We start from the raw sequence: 25,255 nt of genomic DNA on the forward strand, positions 1-25,255 counted from the left end.
TTAGGAAGAACTTTGAAGAACTGGAGGGCAACCAGAATAGTGACAGGCCTAAAAGAATCCTTCAAAAGACTAGAAGGGTTTGGCACAGAAAAGGAAAGCCTATAGAGAGGATGCGAAAGCTCCCTTCAGGTATTTGGAAAGCTATTTTATGGAGGAAGATTTAGATTTATTGTGCTTGGATCCAGAGAATAGCAGTAAGAGCCTTTGGTAAAAATTGCAGAGACAAATTAAAGATATAAGGAAAAACTGCTAAACAACCCTCCAAGAATGGAATAAACTAACTTGAGGACATTGTGGGTTCTTCTTTATTGGTTGTCTTTAAGCAGAAACTGAATGACCATTTGTCAAGTACGTTTTAGAGAAGTTTTTCTTCACATATTATTGGAATAGATGTTCTCTGAGATTTTGTTATGGTCTACTATAGTTTTAGTACCAAGGCATTCACTTTAGTGATCTGACTAGCAGGTTATATAAAGCTGGAATTCCTTCAGGTATAAACATACGAATGGACCTGTGTGTCTGTCATCCACATGGCCCAGTCTAGCAATTTCATTAATCCATCATCAAAGAAGTGAGCTACCAAATCATGAATATTTTTGATCATAGTAATTCATTAAACTATCTGACAAGTAAAGCTACAACAATGAAATCTTGGATCTTTGAAGTAATGAACTAACAATAACAATAAGACATTGACTAAAGACTGAAATTTTAGAAAATTATTTCCATTGTGGAAAAAAAAATACACTTTTGGTTAAGAAATGATACAGTAGGAGGAGGAGGGGACAAAAGGAGAGAAAATTTGGAACCCAAAATTTTGTGAAAATGAATGTTAAAAGTTAAATAAAAAATAAATTAAAAAAAAAAAGAAAGAAATGATACAGTAATCCCCCCTACCCTCAGTTTTTCACTATTATTCCTGGGACTCACAAATATGTTTCATCTTGTCCCAGGTGGTCAAAACATTAGAAAACTACAAAGTGATACAGCTAGTACAGTTAAGTATAATAAAATGGAGGCTCAATTTAAAAATAATTAAAATGACTACACACTTAATAAGTTCATTTTATAGTTAATAACCATAATTGTGTTGTTTCCCATGGTGACAAATAGCTTCTGTCAAGTGTTGACCTTAAATGAAAGCTAGAGATTAAGTTGTTATAATTTGGTTCTTTTCTACGATATGTTTACCATCTTGTTCAATCCTAATTTACTAACAAGGTTTTTGAGACTGTCAAAAACAATAATTAAGAGGAATTTCTTTCAAGATAAAAGTTTAATTCTTTTGTTAATTACCAATTCTTGTAACCTCTAGTGTTTTAGTTGTTTAATCATAATGCTAAAAGCTTAATGTGTCCAGGCCAGCAGTGTACAAAAATACAGATAGCCTGAAAGGGAGGGTGATTTTAGTACTTTCCATAGATTTCAACAAACTTAATGGGCTTTATCCCCATATTGAAAGAGATGAGAAAATGCATCACCCTCCCTTCTTTGAATAGGTAGTGGACTGTCAAAAGTAGTTAATGTGTTGATGGTTTGTGTTAAACATTTTTTCCTCTTTGTTATAAAGGATAGCTTGCTGGGGAAGAAGGGTAGAGATATTCAGAAATAATGTGATGTTACATGAATAGTGTAAAATTTAGAAAAAAGAAATTACATTAGATCTTCCCTTTAGAAGTTGATTTTAACATAATATTGAATAATGAACAGTTTCTGTATTAAAAAATTGTTATTTATGATACCTTCTAAAATCTTTGTTTTTTTATTTTTCTGTCAAGGCTTATAGATTAGAACCATTAATTCTGAAACACTATAGCAACATTTCACCTGTCCAAATCCATTGGTATAATACCACAAATCCTCTACCTTATGAACACATGAAGCCAAGTTTTCTCAACCCTGCAAAAGAACCTACCTCAGCATCAGAGAATGAGAATTTGTCAGCAGTGTCAAGCCCAGTGACTTCACCCGTCTTGTCTCGACGACATTATGGGGAATCTATAACAAATATAGGCAAAGCCAGCATATTAGGTAATTTCTCATGAATATTCTTGTTCCCTTATTGGAAATATGATTTGTTTGCTACCAGGTATGTTTTCTTTAAGTATTTATGAAAAAAGCTATCCTATTTTGAGTTTCTATAGCCAGAGTTAATAGTTTATATTGAGCAGCCTCTAGTTAGGTTTTATAGTCTTTACTTCAAGAATTAATAAAGGGTATCTTCTAGAGTTCTGTGACTCTGACTTACATTTAATCTCTTACATGTAGGTATGAAATAATTTGGCACATTTTTTGTTACAGAAATGAAGTTTTAATATGATGATCATATTTTAAAGTGATTTGGTATACGTCACAAATTCAGACTTGCATTTTGCTTAATACCAAGTTTTTAATGGCACATGCATGTACTGCAACAAAGTATGAGTATAGCTTCACATAAAATATTTTGTGAGAAATATTCTGATCTGAAATATAATTTAGTAAATGCTTGAATAAAACAATTCCTACATCCCTTTATCATAAGAACAGTGCCTTAGAGTATGTTAAACTTTTCATCTTATGTAGTAACTCTGTTGGAAACTTAAAAGTAAGAATTGTATTTTTGAATGTTAATTACCACTTTGGAAAAAAATGACTAATATTCCAGCCTATCTTCCCTCAGACTGTAATTGATGGGTGGAGCTCTTAACTATTTTCGTAGGGTATGATTCAGCATACATGATGACTGTCTTATTTTTGTGAAATGCAGGAGCTGCTAGCATTGGGAAAGGGCTTGGAGGAATGTTATTTTCAAGATTTGGACGTGCTAGTAGTTCATCCACATCACAGCCATCTGACACATCAAAAGAAGTAACAGAAGAAGAAAAGAAGTCCGTCACCCCACCAGCCGGCACCACAATGGCCACCCAGGCCTTTCCACACAGCAATTCTGGCTTTCTCGATTCTACATGTTAGTGCACACTGTACTTTGCTTATTCTTTTTAAGTAAATTCTTAAATTATTTTTGGAGTAAAATTGAAACTTTAATATGAACAGTTATATTTATGATCTAAAGAATGTTACAGTTTAAAAACAATGAACATTTTTTACTAATTTTTGGTCAGTTCAACAAAAATCTACTAAGCATCTGTCTTCTTCATACTTGGCACTATGCTGGGCACTGCAGATTTAAAGACAAAAATAAAATAGCTCCTGCTCTAAAGGAAGCTTGCCTTCCACTGGGGAAGATAACATATACATATATAAAGATATATACAAAATAAATAACTAGGTAATATGGGGTAGGGCAATAATAACAAGGGGAGATTAGGAGAGGTTTTATGTAGGAGGTAGCACTTCAGTTGGATTTTGAGGAAAACAAAATGCTAAGAGACAGGGGAGATGGTAGTACACGGTGGGAGGAAGGGGCAGCAATCCATTTCAGTCAGAGACAGATGGGAAATGGCATGTCATGTGTGAGGCCAGTTTGGCTGGACATAGAGTATAAAGTAATGTATGAAAAGGCTGAAAAGTAGGTGGGGACCAAGTTTTAGGGAGCCAAACCTATTACATTTTATCCTTGAAACAGTAGGGAAATCGCTAGAGTTTATTGAGAAGAGAGTGTCATGGTCAGGCCTTCCCTTCAATGTTAAAAAAAAAAAAATTCTAGAAAGATTGTTTTTTGCTATTTTCTTTTGTAGTTGTCATGTCATATAGTTAAGAACTTTAGTTTAATGGGGTCTCATAGCACATTTTCAATATTAGTGATGTCTAATTGATCCTCATATCATACAGTGGATGGTTTTAAAGGACATGTACAATAGTGGTAAAAATTCTGCAGTCTATCATAATTTCTTCAGTATATGGTATATCTCATTTTGAGTTGTGTTTCTCTTCCAATCCAGTCTGCCCCAAGTCTTTAGTTTCTGTTATTGGCTTCATTTCACCCAAGCTGATTTTAAGACCTTTAAATCTAAAAATTGTATAGATTCAAAGCCAGGCTTAGAAATGACAAAGCAAAATTTGGTAAGTAGTACTCTTAACTGCATATCATCAATAAAAGTGAAATATAGTCATTAGACCACAGATAATAGCATAAAATATAGTCTAACTTTACTAAATTAAGGACCCTAAGGTTTTTATAACTGAATTAAGTATCAGTTTATATTGAAACTTTATATAATTTTCTTATCTAATTTATGGTCACGTCAACAGTGATTTCGAAACTTAGGACATGCTTAGAGGTTACTTTTTTACACGACCAGAACTCTGGACTTATTTTGAGGGGAGATAGAAAGATTTCGGACCTATGATTTTCTCAGTATAAGAAAGCCCCTTCTACTAATGCAAATTAGTAATTGTTGTGCAGCTTAAAGAGTCATAGAGAATTGCCTGGAATGGTGAAACAATGTGCAGAAGGCCCCACTAGCTAGATTGTGTGAAGTGCAAGACTCGAACCCAGATTTTTTTGAGTGTGTGGTTGACTTAATACTATCATACTACATTGCCTCTGGGTGTACACATAAATATAAAAGAGGTATTCCTCTGTGTACAAATTTGATAAGTATTTTAACTTTTAAAATTATGTAATTCAAGTTCTCTTTTCCCCTTGCCCTTTAATATAAGGAGGGATGGATTCTGAAACCTTGTACCCTGTTACATATAGTCAGGGCAAAAAAGCAAGAGGAGAAAGACTGCTTTCTTCCTCTAGAAGGTGCAGGTTCTTAAGCCTTAATTCTTTTATTGATTTATAGTTTACAGTATGGGAAACATTTTTGCTACGCTCAGGAGAAAAAGACATTAAGATAATGTAATCAGATTCAGAACTGGTTGAATGACCAGACTCTAAAGAATAGTCATTAGTGGTTCATTAGGAAGTGTCTAGGTGGACTTTTCCAAGGAGCTTTGCTTAGCCTTTGGTTTACTATTTTAATCAATTAGTTAAATAAGGGTATGGTATGCTCATCAAATTTGCAGATATAAAGTTGGGAAGTTTAAATGATGCACTAAATGACAAAATCCAGATTCCAAAGGTTTTGCCAGACTAGAGAATGGGGCTATGAGTCTAATAAAAAGAAATTCAGTAGAATGAAGCATAAAGTCTTACATTTTGGTACAGAAAATCAGTTTCACAAATATAATATGGAGGAGACATGGATAGATAGTAGTTCAATGAAAGATCTGGATTACAAGCTCAATTTGAGTCACCAGTGTGCTGACATCAAATTTTTTTTAAAATTTTGGGTGGCATTAATGAGGGGCCTAGCTTCCATGAATCAAGAGGTCCCACTATACTTTAACCCCCTATCCCAATGTCCATCCTTATCTGGAGTATCGTCTTCAATATTAAAAGTCACAATAAGAATATAGATAAGCTGGGGCGTCGAAAGGATGATAGCAGTGATTTTGAAGAATCTTGAGTGAGTCCATGACATAGGAAGATCATTTGAAGGCACAAGGCACGTTTAGCCTCAAGAAAAGACTCATGAAGGATATACCATGTGGAGAAGAGATTAGAATTTATCTTTTTGGTCCCAGAAGACAGAACTAGAAGTAATGGGTAGAAGTAACAAAGAGGCAAATTTAGGAGTGACGTCAGGAAATTTTTCCTAACAACTAAGTCTACTCAAAGTATGATGGATTGTCCAGAGAAGAGGTGAGCTCCTTCTACTTGAAGGTCTTCATGCAGACACTAGATAATCACTTGTTAGGTATATTATCTTTGATATGTGCATTGAACTAAATGCCCACTGAGATCCCTTCTGACTCTCAAATTCTGTGGATCAAATGACATGATGTTTATAAAGTGTTTTTCAGACCTTAAAATGTGAATGCTGGTTTTGTTATTGTTATTCTTACTGTTGTCATGTAAAGTTACAACAGACTCATTTGTGCAGATCCCAGAGCCAGAACCTTCCCTTAAGTAGTTAGCCCCTGTCCAAAACACACTATCGTTTAATATGTCTATCTGCTCAGTGCTGCTATTTTTAGGTTGTACCTGCCTATGTCAGATCAGGCCAGAGTAACTAAGGAGCACCTGAATTTTGTAAAGACTGGTAGGCCTTCAGATAATTTCTAGGAAGTTTATTCCACAATTATAGATTACAGTACAGCAAATTTTCATGTTATGCACAACAGAATGTATTTGTATGGTTTGGTGAGTTAAACTACTGTTTTTCTTTCATTGGAAATATTGAACTGAAGCAGCAAATATGAAGGGACAAGTTATTGTTATACCATGCAGGTGACAAAATAATGTTATTCAAAAGTGTAGTGGCAAAGAGTTTTATTTAATTTATTTTTTTATTTATTTAAGTAAACAGTTATTTAAATCACTGTTAAAACACATTTATGATACCTGACCCCTAAAATAATAATAGCATTTAAGTACTATTTTTATGTTTGCAGAGCACTTCACAAATATTTATTTAATTCTCACAGCCACCTTGGGTGGTGGATGCTTTTTTTATCCCCACTTTACAGAGATGGAGACTGAGGCAGACAGAGGTTAAGTGACTTGCCCAAGGTCACACAAGTTAGTAATTGAGGCCAAATTTGGACTTCAGTGAAGGCTTCCTCACTCCAGTCCTAGCACTCCATGTACTGCACCACCTAGCTGACTTTGAATGTTATGATAGTTGACCTAGTTGAGAAGAGGTAACCCCCAGCTTACTACATAGAACTCCAAAATGGTGAGGTGAAGCTAAGGGCCACTTTCAGTTAATCTTGCTTTTTCTATAGCAGCAATGAAGAGTGGTGAGTAATCTTCTTCAATACGTATTATTCATTTTAGTCATGTCCAGCTTTTTGTGAGCCCATTGGGATTTTCTTGGCAAAGATACTGGAGTGGTTTGCCATTTCCTTCTCCAGTTCATTTTATAGATGAGCAACTGAGGCAAACAGAGTTAAGTTAAGTTAACAAAGTTAAGAGGTAAACAGACTTTCCCAGAGTCACTCGGCTAGGTGTCTGAAGTCAGATTTGAACTCAGGTCTTCTTGACTCCAGGCCTGGTACTCCATACACTGCTCCACCTGGTTTTTCCCTTCCATACAGTATATAATTGTATTTTAACAACTTAATACATTCTCCAGCAATCATGCTTGTAAATTCTTTGAATTGTGCTACATTGTCAAGCCAAGCTCTGTCATCCCTGGATTTATCTAAATGTGTGTCCAAGTATAATAACATAGTTCTATTTGTAACATATTCTTTTCAACATATTTACTAAAGTAGTTTTCTCTGTTTCTAGTGTTCTGGCCAAAACTAAAACTTTTTCTTTAACTGAATCTTTCAGAGTTGCCATAGTTAACTCTTTATTTTGCTTAAGGATATAATCATGTCTTCATTGGATATTTTCTTATTTTGTCACTTAAGTACTCTTATAAATCTGATGATTATCATAGAAAAAGATTCCTTTGCATCCTTTATCTTAAGTTTGGAAACTCGTTGATAAGATGTTTGCTTTGTTTCTATTCTTGCCTTCTACCTACCCCACTTGCCCCAGGCCTGAGGAATCAACTTTTGGTTACTTTAATCTGAGAAAACAAAGGCATTCAGTTTCCTGACCAATGTGGGCATTTCTTTCAAGAGTAACCTCTATTGTCCATTTGTTGTCATCAATTTGGAGCTTAGACCAGCAAAATAATTTTGACAAACCTTAACCTTTATTAAATCTTGATAGTGTCTGTTAACAAATCAAGATGTACTTTAGAAGATTATTTCCTTCTTTCCATGGTTTGATTGCTTCAATTCTTGCATTCTGCTTGATTAGTAATATTCTATGAAGAAAAATAGCTGTTTTCTATAATTCTATATCTTCCCCTCCAGCTGACTTGTGGAGACCTGTATATATATCTTGATTATATATTCTACAATGAAAGATGCTCCACAGTAATAAAACTTGTACTCCTGTATGTATTGTCACATGAATTTTCTGATCAATTCTATCTAAAGCCAGAACAAATCAGGAAACAGGTTTTATTACACTCAAGAGTGTGGCATTCTCCACCAGTAGTTGATGGGGAATGCATCATTCACAATTCAGCAAGCAATAGTTGTACATTATATGAAATAAAGAAAAAGAAAGATGGCTACTCATTAAAATGCAGGTGACCATACAAAGAAAAATAGTATACTTATTTAAAGAAAAATGTATATCATTTTCTGGAGAAAAGGGAGTTATTTTCTTAGTATGACTAGTTTTGATGAATCAGTGAAAACCTCCTGTCACACCCAACCAGGGAGAAGGACATTTGAAGGACTCAGGAATCCTCCACCTTCAGCAACTAAGTCTTCTTGTACAAAAAAGAAGAAAGAAGACACTGAAGTACACCAGCTGGATCGTATACAGCAAAGTGACTGATACAGAACAAGACAGAATCAATTATGTTCTCTAAAAAAACTTCCTTCCAATAGTATGCTAGACAATCGTACAGAATCTGAACCGCTCTTCTAACTTTCAGTCTCCAAATCTGCGGTTCCCATTTTAACAGCCAACACTTTTCAGTGTTTTGTGATCTGTTTTTTCCCCCAAAGATTTTAGACTACAGGAATCATTCTTTACTCTTCCACGACTTCTTTTTCCTGGATCTGTAATGCAGAGTAAAGACAATTCCTTTGATATGGTATATATCAGGAATAGCGTTCAGAATAATCTGAAAATGACCCACTTACATGTTCAACTTGACCCACTTACATGTTCAACTTTGATGAAAACTGGATTAGTACTTTTCTATAAACTTTTTTGTAAAATCAATTTGTATGCTATTTACAAATATGATTTTATATATATTTTTAATGGCAATCGTATAAAACCTTTTAATAATTATTAACTACCTTTAATGGACTAAAATTATGAATTTTCTTATGTTCCCCCAGGAAGAGAGGTACCTTTAAGTTAAAAAGAGTCAAAATTTCCTTCCTTTTTTCTCCTGTTTTTCTGAGAGGCTCCAAAATCATCTTTTAATGCATATAGATAAAATATATATTATATAAATTATATAATATATTTTATTCATAAATTTTATTTATATAATAACTATATAAATTATATACTAAGGAGATTTACAGGAAGCTATTGATGCTTGGAATTACATGTATGACTTTGATGGTTGATCTTTTCATTATAGTTTTTTAAATACATTGAAAGGAAGTATATAGCTTGTAGCAAAATAAACTCAGAAGCTCTGGATTTTTTCAACATATTCTAATATTAAAATCTTGATGTGTGTAACAGGTTTTTTTCCTTCCTTTTTCTCCCACCCATGCTCCTCTTTTCTCCGTTGGGTTTTGCCACACATATAAGAGTCCAGATCTTTTTTCTTTAATTATTATGACCTCCAGTTCACCTTTACACTATCATTTGATTGTTATAATTTTTAGAATTTGTTCTGTATTTTTAATTTTCCATGCATGCCCATTTGGGTTTTCTTGACAGAAATACTGGAGTGGTTTACCATTTCCTTCTCCAGCTGATTTTACAAATGAGGAAACTGAGGGAAACAGGGTTAAGTGACTTACCCAGCATCACAGAGCTACTAAATGTCTAAAGCTAGATTTGAACTCAGGTCTTCCTGACTCCAGGCCCAACACTCCTCTGCCAAGCCACCTAGCTACCCTGTTAGATCATTAGCTCTCTGCCTCCCCAGTCGTACTATGGTAACTACAAAACTCAGAGCACAAAGCCAGGCTATATGATGTACCTCAAGGCTCATAGACACTACATTGTAAGTTCAAAGATCCCATTTACTTCATGTCCATCCTAATATCTTCAGGCCAAGGCATGCCCCCATGTCCCCTCACTCCCAATACTTTGAGTAAGAAGAGAACTCAGCTTAGATATCTCACTTTTTACCTGGCTACACTAGTTTGGGGCTTTTCTGACATCCCACTATGCCTCCTCATTAGGTAAAATCTTATCCTGCTCTAACCCAGCCTTTTCAGTTTCCTACTTTGACTTTCCCATTTGATTATAAGCTCCTTGAGGGCAGGGACTGGTTTTTTGTCAGTTTGTTTTTATCCCCAGTACTTAGCACAGGGTTTGGCATATAATATCGATTGACTGGCCACCAGAGCATACTAGGACTGAACTTTTTAATGATTGTGCTAGAGACATCACGAAATAGTTCTCTAGGTGCAAACATATCCAATCCAGTTCCCTAACTCTCTGTTTTCTCCTTTGGCGAGGACAGCTTGGAAAAGCTAACCTAAAGTTACTGGTACTAACAATGATCTGAAGAAAATTCACAAGACATGATAGAGCAAGGCAGCATGGTTACACAAGAAAGGCTATGAGAGCCAAAAGTCAAGTTAAATAAAAACTAAATAGGGGCAAAAAATTACCTTTCATTGACAGTTAAATAAATTTAAATCCAAAGTTTAGGGAATTAGAAAGATACATTGTACAAGTGAGATTTGAGGATTCTAGAGCAGTTTTTTTCCTTACCAAGATTTCATTGATGAATCTCCTGTATCTTTAGTCTTCCGATTCCATCTTTTGTTTCTTCCCATTTGCCCCAATGGTACACTTCATCCAGCCCTCTGTTTTTATCAGTAGGTTTGGTGTACATACATTGTCTGCTCTCCCACTTTCCATTGACCTCTACCCCCTCTGTTTTCCTAAAGCATGCTTATTAATGTCCAAGAAAATGAAAAATATTGGGGGAAAACCAGCCTCACAGAACCTCACACTCCTATATGTGAATATATACTGTTTAAATTGTAGCTATTACACCTTGAGAACTTGTTTTTGTTTTTCACTTAGGCAGAAGCAAGTTGTAGATTTAAAGATAAACAGACCTAGCCTCAAAGTACTTAACCTGTTTTTTGAAAGCACCTACAGATGTCTGGAAAAATGCTGCTGTTTTTGTTCATGCTGATGTCATCTTTGAAGGCAGTGGTAATATTTGTTGCTTTTTAGGCTACTGACCTGTGAATTGATCAGTCATATGGCCCTCCCAGCTCCCCATCCCTGGATAGAAATAAAAGATAAAATGTTGTAAAATCGCAAGGTGGCTGAATCCCATCATAAATAAGTGTATGATATGTATTAGATAAACCATTCATTACACTTATATCACATCTCTCTGAATCTGGTGAGTTTGAAAACAAAGATTTAATTAATGATGACCAGGCTGTAACTTAGCACCTACATAAATTTTACTTTCTCATTTGCACTAATAAATTTCCAGTGTGAAGCAAAGCCCATGCTTTTCTCAAAATTTCACACTTCTACTTCCTAAATTCCACCACATTGTTTGTTTTTAAACATCTTTTACATCTCTAAACCAAGAATAAAATTGAATTGGTTGGATGGTCTGAGTTTTAGTTGATCTTTGTAAAATATTGTACAAATCAGAAAGAGGTGCTAAAGACCAAGATTCCATTAGCCAAGTTTTCCTTTCCTGAAGTTTTATTAAATCAGTGAGTCATTATTAAGTGCCTACTGTGTGCCAGGCATTGTGATAGAAAGATAAAAAATAAAACAGTCCTCCTACTTTCAAGGAGCTCACAAGTCTAATAAAACAAGACTAATTGAATCCTCTTGCAGCCTTGTTTTGTTAAGTGTCTGTCAAAGTCAGAACTAAATTACTTTGGAAGTTAGAAATTGGCCTCGACAATAAATAATCAGCTGACAAGTCGAATCAAGAGTAAAGTTTCCCTCTGAGCCTCGTTACTATTCCCGTATTTACCTCACGATTTCACCTGTTATTCATTGCATTCTCCTCTCTCATCATGTTCTGTTCACTAAGAAAAGGCACCTCCCTCATCTTAGCAATATAAAATTTTTTATGTGGTTTTTTTTCTTTGTGTATATTGGGGGGGGAAGGAAATATAGAAACCTCAGATTAAAAGTTTTGAGATAACCTTCAATTAACTTTTTTTAATCTTCAGTTATTTATTTAATAAGATTCTACAGTTATCTATTTAATAAAATTGTGACTTTTTTATTTTTTTTCCTAGTGGAACTGGATCACAGGATTGATTTTGAACTCAGAGAAGGCCTTGTGGAAAGCCGATACTGGTCAGCTGTAACATCGCATACTGCATATTGGTCGTCCTTGGATATTGCCCTCTTTCTTTTAACTTTCATGTACAAACATGAACAAGACAATGATGCAAAGCCAAAGTTAGATCCAATCTGAACTTTTGAAGGAACTTTAATGGCACAAAATTGATGCTTGTTAAAATTCAATATGTTTAAGACACAAGAGGTTTCAGGTTTAAGTATGTTTCAATTTTATTGGGGCAAGAAATATTTGTATTTAAAAGCACCTTATTTTTATTTTTTTTAATATTCAGTCCTAACCTAGAGAATTAATTTCAGATTTTTAGATAGCACTCTATATGGCATCACAGAAGAATGGTTGCTAAGGAATAATTGAAAAGCCATTATGGTAACAATCATAAAACTGTTAATTTAAGTATAAAGATTCATTATCCAGTGGAATCCAATTAATTAACTAATTATATGCACCTAAAAGTTTATTTTATGTAAGATTAAAAAGCAAAAGGCATTATTTTAAGTTAAAATCTAGATTTTCCACAGTAACATTGAGGCCATTCTAACTACACGTTTAGATCTTGTTGAATTTAACTTAATTAGATAACTAATGTGTAAAAAAAAAGATAACTACTATATTTATAATTTATTACCTCTAATTATTTTATTCTAACGTTTGAAACATTACTTTAAAAAAGAAGAACTTAATTGGGCATACCTTAAGAAGCACATTTCTACAGTGTTATTTTTTTTTCCAGAAAAAAAATGTCTTTGTATTTTTCTGTTGGATAAATAGTCATTATGTCAAATTTCCAGTATTTTTTTTTCATTAAAGTTTCACACAGATAATATTCTAGTTCAGTTCTTTTCCCTGCAGAATTCTGTGATTCTTTAAGGTACATATGTAGCATGAGAGAACTTTTTAAAAAGATAATTAGTTAAAAGCTATAACTAAAAAAAAAAATTCATATCCCCCAAAATTAAGTGAATTTATGAAATTCTACTAAAATATAGCTTCTAGATGTTTAGGTAATACCAAATTTAAGGCACAAATTTGGATTACAATTACAAAGCACTAGAAGAGTTTTCCTCAAGATAAAGTTTCCAAAGTGCTTTGAAAGCCGTTCAGTAATCTTCACAGTAGTTCCCAGAAGTAAGTAAATGAATAATGTTCTCATTTTACAGATGAGTAAGCTGAGGCACCATGATTTTTTAAAGTGCCTTGAATTAGATTATATAAATTAGAAAATAGATTGCAGCCAAATATCTGTCTTGTTTTATTAGCAACACCATTTCACATTCTGATTTGTAACCTGTTAAGGGTCTGCAAATGATAATAATGTATGTTATACCCTCGTAGTTTACAGAAAAATAGCCTTGGGATCAACACTCTCCCCATTCCATTCTTGTAACCATGTCACATGAGAATCAGATGTTTAAAAGGTAATTGCCAGAAAAGAAGCTATCTGACTCACCTTCTGTAGCATCCCTATTTTATTCATCCCTCAAGAATATTACTGAGTGTAAAAACATCTCTGATTATCTTTGTGTGTTTTTATACATACATACACACAAATATCTATATGTGTGTATGTCTTATGTGTATGTATTCACACATGTGTCAGTCATATTTTGTTTTCTCCTTTCCATGAATTTATATAAAGTAAATCAGTTATTTGAAGGTTCAAAAATAAGAACATATTACCTACTAGCATGTGTTTCACTAAGAAACATTTGCTGTAAAAAGCTGTTAATGAGATCCTAACAGTGCTGAAGCAGTTCTTTTTCAAGTTTAGAAATTCCCATGAACTCTGGTCATTTCCTTTGCCTGTTCATTTTCTTGGGTCCAATCCGTTCTCAGGAAAAACAAACACATCTCAAACAACTGACTGAATCGTTCGTAAGGTACTTGGAAAAATCTCCCTGTGTGTGGTTTGACACTCACCCTGAAATATTTTTAGAGTTTTTCTTATAGTTGGAATGCAAAGCATTCTTTTTACCTGAAAAAGAGAGAAAGACTATAATGTCCATTTGATTTGATGTTTTTACGATGAAAGGAAAACATTCATCCAACTATGGAAGAGGTTTACTTTGTTTTGTTCCATATCAAGAAAGTCACGTGAAGTTAAGCTTTTTTGATGTTTTGGAGTTCTGTTCATGAGAAAGATCAGGTTGCTTATTCCATTTTATCTTTAAATGAGACCTTCTGATCACCATAAGCTTCTTTTCTTTTTAATGTGAGAGGATTATGTGTATTGATAGACACTACAGTTTTGATTTTATAGAACTGTGCTTGTTTCTATAGTTCTGCATGTGTTCATGGGATGTACCTGTACATACTCAAGTAACACACAGTATGTATAGCTCAGGCTTGATTTAGCTATCAGTTACTGGGTAACATTTTTGCATCCTTATTTGAGCAAGTATGAAATCAGCCATAAATTTATTTGTTATTTATTGTACATGTATGGTGATTATCCTGGGTACTGTTCAGATAATTCCATCTTATTATAGTTTCCCAAAACCTATTAAAAGTTACAGTGGAGAAACATATTGATTGGAAGTTGTGCCATTAAAGAATATTTTAGCCATTTCTCTAAAATTAATTTTTATGATTTTTTTTTTGTTTTTAACCTGTAAAATACAGTTACTTGCTAGGTTATTTCAGTTACAGTAAATTGTCATTGTTTCAAATTTGAGTTTTTCTGTGTTTATTATAAATCTCAATAGTAAATCCTATTTGCTTCTTCTGAGCTCCTCTTCCATGAAGAGGCTTAGGAAGCTTACGTTTTCTTTGTTTATATTGGACTCCAGTTGGACTCTTTACCCTGGGTTTCCTAACAGGGAATTAATTTTTTTTTAGTTCAAAAAAAATCACTGGAGGAAAGTTGAACTTTTTTTTCCCCTCAAAAAAAAATATCCGCCTGGCAGATTGTAGGGGTGAAAACATGAGCTTTTTATTTACATTTGCTTTTGTATATTCATTTATGCTTTCTCTCCTCCCTATAATTGAGGCAGATAGTGAAGAAGTGTTTACATTCATTAGGAGTAAATGTAGTCTCCTGTAATATCAAGCATGTTTAAATATTTAAAATATTAAATACTTGTCATATAAAAAGTTTAGAATCTTTTGAACATTGTTTCTCAGCCTTTTAGCAGTGATGAAAGCAATGTCCAACCTCCTTTGTTATCTTTTTGTATTTTCTATGTTATAGCATACTTTTCTTTTGTTAATACTCATTTTCACTCATCCATATTTAATCTTCAGATATATGGATTGATTTTGTGCCTTTGTGGAGAAATCCTGTGAGAGGAGGGAAATACATAATTCTAATCTTCAGAATGTCATAGCAATAATCCAAAATTGAGCCATATTTTTCTATGAGAGTTTGAGGAATTTTTTGCTTCTCTTTTTTAAATTGTGCATTTCTCAAAAGCAACTAGCAGTGGAATACAATGGTTCCCCTGAGACATGCAATTTATTTCCTTTCAGGTTTTATATCCCTTCCTATTAGGTCAACCTTTTTTATTATGTTAAATGAAATATTTGGTTACAATATATTTTTTTTTCTTTTCTCCATAGGAATGTATGAATGTGATGAGGTGTAGAGATAGATGCAATGCTACAGAGCTAAGGGATGTACGTGATATCCCCACACCCATTCAGGTTCACCTTCTGCTGTCTCTCAAGTTCATAGGCAATCTAGTCTGTATGTGTCTTAGGATATACTCAGAAATTACAGATGCCCCCCCCCATAATAATAATAATAATGCAGAACTCTCACCCTTTTTGGTCTCCAGTTAGTTTAAGGATCCCCTCCTCCCCCACCATTTTCCCTATGACCATACTTCCCACCTCAGTCACAATCTTCCAAATTCTCAAAAGAATTTGTTGATTCACTATTAATTGCCACATCACATATTAGTATCAAATAACATAAAAAACTCAGCTAGACGTTAACATAATGCACACCATTCTTAAAATAATGTTGCATCTAGGTTGATTTATTTCCCCCTTAACCTGCTGATAAGAGAGCAACAGAAAAGAAGGATGATGGGACAGATAAAATGAGCAGAAACTTCCCCCAGTGCAGCTTTGTAGGGAAGCAGGGAGAGAAAAAACTGTGAACTGCACTCTGCTTGCTCTCACTAGCAGAAGCTACCAACTAGTCCAAGACAATCTGGTCTCAGTATCTTTGGTAGGCTCAGCTGCTCTTCACCTCTACCTGTATCCAATCCATCTATGCTATTCATCTGAATTTGTTTTGCTCTCATCTTCCCCTCCCTGCTTCTGTACACACATTCTGCAAATTCTCTTGCTTTCAGTTACAAGCAGCAGCACACCAATCTTCCACCAACTGCCTGTGGCCAAAACAATCAGAAACCTGTGAATCCAGACCGCCAAATTTCTGTGACCTTTTGTCCTTCAAAGTCTCTATGATCTCTATGAGGTCCTCTTGGCAAACACAGGCTATGGGTTCAACCATGGGGAGTCAGCATATTCCTTACTCCCCATTGCTACCATCATTCAGAAACATTTTCTCCTTTGAGCTTAATTCAATCTTTGCAACACCCTTAAATGTATCCCTTTCCCTCTGCACCTGCCACAATTTTAGATAATATTAAGAAAAGAAATAATCAGCACTGAAAAAAGGATAGCCAGGGATAAGTCATCTGTAAGGATCCAAGTTGCCATGAATACAAAAAAATAGCAAATATGTCAAAAGGAAATCTATGAAGAGGTGGTATGTGTAGAAAAGGGGTTCCAGAAGAGGTGAGCAGAAAGAGAAAGGGGCTGGGTTGAGCCAGATGGGGATAAGAGAACATAATGTAATTTGTAAAATACATTGCCTGCATGAAGTATGTTTTGATGCTTTATACTCTCTCAAGGCTTGTGTTTGAAGGCCCAGTACAAGCTGTGCTAGGTCAAAGTCTAAGGTTTTGGTGCACAAGGCCTGGTATCTAATGCTGTATTCTGATTGGTCAGGGAAAGGAAGTATCTTGAAACCTAGTCCAAGAAAGTCCTGCATTCCTTTACACTAAAAATAAACAACTCAAATGGAACCTTGTATATACAGATTGCTCAGGGCTGAAACTGACATAATACAAAGCCTTATCCTGCATTTCTGCTACAACCCTAGCTTCCCATGTTTTACCTTGGACCTACCTCTTCCAGATCTGATTTCATTATTCTCTGACCATATATCCCTTAATTATAATTTATTTGGCCCTGTTAAATTTATAAAAAGGCCAGGTTCCTGAGTTACATGATAACACTATTACAATTTAAAAACAAAATTGAACTTGGAGTCAGAGAACCTGATTTTGAGTCTCCTAGGTCTGCTAATTAAAACCTGTGTGACTTTGGGCAAGTTGCTTAACTTTTCTGAGCCTCATTTTCTTCATCTGTAAAAGTGAAGCATTTAGACTACACTAGAAAGACATAGGTTCCTATAACTCCAATGCAATACCTATAGCAGCCACTATGAATATGCATGCATATTTTCAGGGTAAATTCACAAAATATAAATAACTCTTCCTCAAAGATAAAACCAAGATATTTATCCAAATACTAGAAAGCCAAATCCACCATAGTAACAAAGAAGTTCATATACACCATCAGTCTAGGGAGCCACCACCATCCTCAAGCCTTCCTTCCCCACAAACCAGCTCCTCTAGGCAAAATTCTTCCTTCTCTCACACTAGCTGCTCTGCCTCACTCCCACTTCCTACTTCACCTGGTTGGCAAACTCCTTCCACCATGCCATGTGATTCAGGCTCCTTGTGACTCAGGCTGTGGGTTGGGCCAAAGCCCAAAGCAGGTCACATGGGCCTGTGAAGGGGCAGGGAAGATCTTCAAATTCCTTTAATATTACAGTTCCTTCAAATTCTAAAGCTATGATTGGGAGATCCAAATCTAAAACCAATAAATGATCATTTGGATGAATGTGAGAGGTGGATTTATGGTATACCACTCTCCTAAATGCTGTTGTTAAATGCTCCATGATACCCTATATAGCCTTTTGGAGGAGAGAAACATCCATTTTGGACTGCCCCTACCTCTCTGCCTTTCCACATATTCCCAGAGGTCTTCCATAAAGATTGAGTATCTACTGTGTGCCACATGCTGTGTCAGGTGCTAGGGGCAAAAAAAAAGAGGCAAAAGATAGTCCCAGCCCTCAAGGAACTCACAATCTAATGGGAAGACAACAAACAAACAAATATATATTTATATACAAACATGGGATAAATTGGAAGTATACTCAATTAGGAATAACTAGGAGGGAAGGTGCTAGAGTTAAGATGGGTTGGGAAAGACTTCCTATAAAAGATGGGATTTTAATTGGGACTTGAGGGAAGTCAGGAGGTAGAGTATTCTAGGCATGAGGGATAGTCCTAGAAAATATTTGAAGCTCAGAAATGGAATCTTTTGCGGACCAGCAGGAGGCTGTCTCTGGATCAAAAAATACATGATAAGAAATAAGGAGTAAGAAGACAGAAAAGTGGGGGGGAGGAGCCTGTATTGTGAAGGATTTTAAATACCAAGCAGAAGATCATATATTTGATCCTGGAGGTGCTAGGAAACCATAAGAGGGTTGTTTTTTGTTTTGTTGACTGTGGGGGAGGGATGCCAAACAAGGTTGGACCTGCATTTTAGAAAAATCATTTTATTGGCTAAGGGTGGGTTAGACTGGGGAGAGATAAGGTAGACAGGCTATTACAATAATTCATTTCCTCACATGAACAATTTAGCTTCTTTCGTTCCATGAAGACCATGTTCATAATTACAGTCTTTTGTTCTGGGCTGGTCCTGACTCATGCTGGCCCTGTCCCATGTTAGTTTAGATTTAATAATGGAACAAAATTGTTTCACAAAAAGTTTTACTTAGCCATTGATCCAATATGGGTTTATTCTAATAAATATTAAAGTAGCTAATAACAGTTTTGCAAAGTATGTATTTTTTTCTCACTTGATTATCACAATAATCTGGTGAAATAAATAAATAAAAATTGAGGATAATACACTGACCATTCAGTAATTTACCTAAAGCCAGAGGAAGGTATTGAACAAGGATAACATTTTACAAATGAAGATACTGTGATCCAGAGAGGTCAAGTGAGTTTCCTATAGTCGCAGCTGAACTCTAGTCTATTCTAACTCCAAGCACTTTCTGCTACATAGCACTGCATCATTTGAATTTTACTTAATAGCTATAATAGAACTGTGATTTCATCAGTATGAAAGATATACCAAATAGACATAGCTATAACTAAATGACAGCTGCTCCATATATCATCCTACATAAATTATTCAGAGAAGTTGTTCAACACAATGGAAACTTCCTTTTGTTATTTTAGTATTTCAAGGTTGCCATTATAGCTCGTACCAGCCATCTGTTGTCTTTTTTGCTCCTTCTCCTTTCCTAGTCATGTCTTTTATGGATTCTATTGCGACATTTCTCATGAAATAACTTTCCTAATTACTGTCTAGGGTACCACAATCCCAGTTACTCAGGGTAGGTATCATCCTCAACTCTTCATCTCCATATCCAATCATTTGCCAATTCCTATTTTAATTCTACCTTTCTGTAAATGTCCTTTTCTCTCCTATAAAACTGTCATCACCCTGGTCCAAGCCCTCATCACCTCACGCCTGGACTACTGCAATAATCTTCATGCTTATCTCGCTGCTTCACATCTCTTCTCACTTCAGTCCATATTCTACTCAGCTATTAAATTGTTTTTCCTGAAGCTCAGGTCTCACCATGTAACCCTTCTATTCAGTAAACTCCAGTGGCTTACTATCACCTGAAGAATCAAATATAAAATTCTCCATTTGACTTTTAAAACCGAACTTCTCCCCCACCCCCACCACCTTTTTCAGTTTTGTTATACTTCCACATGCTCTTCAATCTGGCTTCCTCACTATTCTTCCTGCTAGTTATCCCATCTCCCACTTCCTACCATTTTCATTGGCTATTCCCCCATTCCTGGAATTCATCTTTTCTTTCTGTCTTTCTTGACTTCCTTAAGATATCAACTAAAAATCCCACTTTCTACAAGAAGCTTTTCCTAATCCCCTTTAATGCTAATGGATTCCCCCTATCATTTCCAGTTTATCTTGTCTATATCTTTTTTGTACATAGTTGTTTGCATGTGCCTACCATTAGTCTAGGAGATCTGGAGAGTAATGTTTTTGTCTGTCTTAATATCCCCAGCACTTCATTCATTATTGCACACTGACTTGCTGTGACATGTCATTGTAAGGAATATTTTACAACCTGTGTATGCACACTATCTTTTTATGATTTTTTTTTTAAAAGCCGTATTTTTAAAATACTTTTCTAAAATGGTATCAAGTGGTAACTTTAAATATTCAGCCAACTAACAGCATATCCAGAGAAAGAGATCCAGTGAGCACCTATTGGTAATGTGTTACGGAATGCTACAGCTCCTTCAAACAAAATGAGGAATTTGGCTCAACACACTCAACTGTGGCCAAAACCCATCATATGTTTCCAATGTGGGCAATACCGCCTCCAGGGGGCACTGAAACAGTCCAGTGGGACATTGAATAAAAATAAGGGGGCAGTGGAAGCATAAGGAAAGAAGAGAAGATTAAAAAATTTTGAAAAGTTTCGTACATGTTTCATCTGTTGAGTAACAGTTAAAATAGTAGTGATTACATTATTTTCCAAATAAATACACAAAATGCAAATTATAACTGATCAGTGGTTAACTTTCCACCAACAGGTCTTAACAAGTAAGTGTTGGCAGGTGAGCATGTTGTGCATTGTTGGGAAGTCCGGCATGATTGGCAAAAATATGTGCATTTAATGACTTGTTTACAACACAGTACCATACAATTACATGATGCAATATCATTTCCTGCATCAACAATGCAGAAAAACCCCACAAATTTACAATAAATTATTAAATTTAAGATGTATCATTTTTTTTTAATATTTTCTTTTTTTGAAATGACACAAATTTCAAAAAAACCACTAAAGATTTAAAGAGAGTAGATTTCCAGGGGGCTGCTGAGTAATTTTTTTTAAAAGGGGGTTGTAGTCCATATAAGTTTGGGAACCTCTAGGCTAGATGAATGTTAATTGGACCTACATCAGACCACACCCCTGATAGTTTAGGTTTGATAGTAGTACAAAATGAGACACTAGATAGATCATTCTGCAAATGATTTACTTACAGCAGGAGGACGGTATTCAACGAGGAGAGGCATTGAAGACACCTGAGCTTAGTCAGTTGAGTGAATATTACCCATCATGATCCAGGCAAAAGTCTGAGTGTACCAGGACCTCCTTGTGACTGTTTTGTTGTCAGGTGAATGGAAAGTGAAATGGGAAGGAACAACCTGAGCCAAACAAATCTTGAGGACTGCCTTTTAAAGAAAAAAATACCTATTAAGGAAGAACTTCCTTGCATGGGGACAGGAATTAAGATACTGCTCCCATCACACTATACTCTTTGATGGTAAGCCAGGATCTCCATCTCCCTGGGAGCTGAATTGGCTGGGAAGTGGGGGCTAAAGGAAAGGGTAGAAAAAGGGTGAGAAATACAAAATCATCTCACGAGAAGCCTCTGAATAACTGCCCTACTGTGAGGGCAGAGCAGACACTTAAATCTCCCCCTAATTTTCAGACAGGTGTTAGGGTTTTTAAGTTACACATTTAATTTGTCAATCTGCTCTTTCTCTTTTATCTTAGAAAATCTTAAGAGATAAAAAGTACTTCTTTGGCTATATACCCCCAAATTTAATGTTGTCTCATTGTTGTTCCCTCTGAACAATGTCACCCCTTGGTCCTCCAAGCCTTCCCTGCAGAGGAATTGTACAATGATTACTGGGTGCAGTTTTAGAAGCAATGCAGAGGAACCAGTTGGTTCTAGATTATAGTAAGTGATGGAATGCTTGACTTCTCTACCTGCTACAGTGTGCTGTCATTTGCTGCAGGAGTCAGCATGCCTGTGTACTGCTCCCCTTATCTATGCCTACTGCCTATGCTTACTGGCCCTAAGGCCCATGCTTGTTGCTTCCCACCAGCACCTAACTGTTGTCTCTCTAATGCTAATAGGGTCTGAATCTCTGCTTGTTCTTTATTTACTCTGCCTGAGTTAACTTCTACTTCCTATGCAAGAGCAGAATAACTGCCACTTTTGAGGTCAGACTCTGCCCCATTAAGCAAGAGGGTCAATGTGGGCCTGTGTTTGCTGGGTGTTGTGATGGATGCTGTTAGTGCTGGGACCAGACGCTGCAGGACAGTGTTGCCCTGGCTGTTCCACCACAATTGAGACTAAGCAGTCTCAAAGAAAGGGTGGGTCAAAGAATAAGGCATAGAAATAATAGATGATTTCATTAGACGTAATGGCAACAATAATACAACATGCCAAATTTGGGGAATGTAGCCAAAGAAGTCCTTTGTATTTCTAAAGACTTTGATCAATTAAAGAGAAAAAACATCAGTCAATTGAACTTGAAACTATAAGAACCTAGGAAACCACCAAATTTTAAAGCCCCAATTTCCAAAGTAGAAATATTGAAAATCCAGCACAACATTTATTTTAAAATAAAAACAACCCCCTGAATTTTTTTTTTAATATTAAAAAGATCCTTTAAACAAAATAAACCAGGTGACAGCTCACACCAGCCACCAGCCTCTTCCCCAGACTTCACAGCTTCACAGCCTGGGTTTGGGTCATCGCTTCTGCTTTCTAAACCGAGACCCCAGAGCGGAGGTCCGTGGTGGATGCTCATGCAGGCGGTGATGAGCCACAAGAAGGAGGCTCCTGCCCCTCCCCTCACAGCATCATGGATCCAAGCTTATTAAAAGAACGTGAGGTCTTTCAAAAAAAGATCTGTCAGTGAAAAAACTTCCAGCACTTTCTGAGTCGTCCTCATCATCCAAGAAGAAGAAAGTCAAGCTCGAGCAGAGAGGATCATCAGGCTCAGATCGCAGAAATGAAACTTCAAAAACCCTTTCGGGAAGGCTCAGGATATAACTTTGGAGTTCTTGCAAAGAATGTAAATTACACGAAGACCCGACACTGGAGACGTGACACACATCCACTCTCTTTAGAAGAAATTTTGGATGAAACTCAACATTTGGACATAGGGCTTAAGCAGAAACAATGACTGACATCTGCAGCACTAGTTAACAATCCCAAATTTGAAATAGTACGCGGGAAACACACCTTCCAGCCCAAGTACATCCTGAAAGATAAGAAGAGCTTCGGCTCCTAGACTGGGGCAGCTAGGCGGTTCAGTGGATAGAGCACCAGGGCAGGAGTCAGGAGGACCTGAGTTCAAATCTCAACTCAGACACTTGACACTCACTAGCTGTGTGACCTTGGGCAAGTTAATTAACCCCAATTGCCTCATCCTGGGTCATCTCCAGTCATCCTGATGAATATCTGGTCACTGGATTCAGATAGCTCTGGAGAAGTGAGGCTGGTGACCTGCACAGACCTCCCTCACTCAAAACAAAGTCAAGTGCAAGTGATAGTATCATGTCTCTAATGGCATGATCTTTTTGGGCAACAAAGGACAAATACACACAAGCATGACCAGAGAGGCATGGGAGGAATCCTCCTAGAAGACAATGGAGGAGGGGCTGCCCAATGGCCAGAAAACTGTCAAGGCCTTAGTAAACCAGTTCATCTTTAGTCATATGTCCTGACAAGAAGATCCTCTTTTTCAATGATAAGAGCCGTGGGTGAAGAATTTCAAAAACTTTGGAGCTGCATCACTTTGGATTCTATGCATGAGGAGAAAATTGAAGAGTATCTGAAGCAACAAGGTATTATTTCTATGCAGGAATCTGGACCAAAGAAAGTGGCTCCCATTCAGCAGAGGAAGAAACCACTCATACAGAAGAAACGAAGGTTCAAGATTCCCAATAAGCACTTGGCTTAGTTCTAGAAGGATTACTCTGACATTGTTCCAGGCAAACAATGAATAGTTTCTCTTCTGATCAGCTGCATTCACAAAGAATCTCAACTGAGGATGCTCAAGCTGGTGTCAGCGGGAACGTGGCTACTTCTCCCTGACTGTGGAGAGGAAACAGCTCCGTTTGCAGAGCAAGTGTGAGGTACCATTCTCCTCGGGCCTTGCTTTGATTGGTTGGCTGAGAAGTAATTCCCTTAGGTTTATTCACCTTATGAAAGATATGCTTCTGCTCCTGGTTCCACTTCCCCCTTTTGTTATTAGAGCAAGTGTATAGGTAGAATTGAATGCAATTTGTGTTTATTCTAAGAGAATCTATTTATAATAAAATCATTGTCAAACCATGAGAAAAAAAAGATAAACTCTTAGCTAACTTGATTTTTTAAAAGAGGAAAACCACATGAATAATATCAAAAATGAAAAAAGTAAATTCCAAAGAAGAAATAAAGCAAATTATTAGAAGCTATTTTGCCCAGCAGATGCTGATAAAATTGACAATCTAAATTAAATAGATGAGGATTTAATGAAAATATAAAATACCCATGTTAACAGAACAAGAATGCAATCACCATGAACGTTCCCTGACAGAAAAAAAACTGAGCCATATGAATTTAAAACTAAATTCTATCTAACATTCTAAGAACAATCAATTCCATAATTATGTAAGCAGTTTGATAAAATAGGAAAAGGACAATTCAACAACAATCTAAGAATATTCAACTCAATGGGAAATGAAAATTTGAAGGAGAAACTACAAATTTTTCCAGGCTAATATCACAAATTCGACTTTCAGTCAAATGACCAGGGCATGAACTGTATTTAATAAGGGAAGGCTAGGATCATAGACTCAAATGTCCTGAACTATGAGCTAAAGCAGCAGTGCTGGGAAAGCAGACCCCCTAGTCCAAGCCAAGAGCTCCTGCTAGAAGCAAGGATTCATAATACATTGCTCATGATGCCCATAGCCTGTGGCCAGGAGTAGCTACCCATCTGACTAGGCATCCAAAATTCAGAGCTTGGGCAGCATTCTGAGATTCCAGGAACTAATCAGATATTCATCCCCTGGGCTTGAAGCAACAGCTAGAGATCTCCCAGAGCAGCAAAGGGCCTGAACCACACACCAAAAACTCTGGGCTAGACCTGTAGCACAAGGAGATCCAGAAATAATACAGTATCTCAGGGCCTGGAGCACCTATTGAGGACCCAGGTCTAGCATGAGTCACCCACAGTTCCCCACCTAAGAAAGCAGGGTCAAGATCATCTCTCGGAGAGTCTAGGATCATAGAAAACCCCAAAAGAGTTCCTAGTTAGGAAGC

The 25,255-nt window shown here is 36.1% G+C and overlaps 1 protein-coding gene and 1 pseudogene across 6 annotated transcripts in view; both read left to right on the top strand.

Annotated features, from left to right (window-relative positions):
* Positions 1–14,674, top strand: part of DDHD1 (DDHD domain containing 1) — a 133,591-nt gene extending 118,917 nt beyond the window's left edge. For 5 of the 6 annotated variants that reach the window (XM_072629685.1, XM_072629689.1, XM_072629687.1 and 2 more), the window contains 3 exons: positions 1,779–2,031; positions 2,750–2,950; positions 11,941–14,674. In XM_072629685.1, the coding sequence (XP_072485786.1) occupies positions 1,779–2,031; positions 2,750–2,950; positions 11,941–12,122 (636 nt within the window). In that variant the 3' untranslated portion in view covers positions 12,123–14,674. Of the gene's footprint in view, positions 1–1,778; positions 2,032–2,749; positions 2,951–8,514; positions 8,594–11,935 lie in introns of all 6 variants that reach the window. The other variant, XM_072629690.1, reaches the window with a different exon arrangement.
* A 99-nt stretch (positions 14,675–14,773) lies between these two features.
* On the top strand, positions 14,774–24,917 carry LOC140517994 (general transcription factor IIE subunit 2-like; annotated as a pseudogene).
* The last annotated feature ends 338 nt before the right edge of the window (positions 24,918–25,255 follow it).

Source organism: Notamacropus eugenii, chromosome 1 (genome assembly GCF_028372415.1).
Source record: "Notamacropus eugenii isolate mMacEug1 chromosome 1, mMacEug1.pri_v2, whole genome shotgun sequence".
Classification (NCBI taxonomy): Eukaryota; Metazoa; Chordata; class Mammalia; order Diprotodontia; family Macropodidae; genus Notamacropus; species Notamacropus eugenii.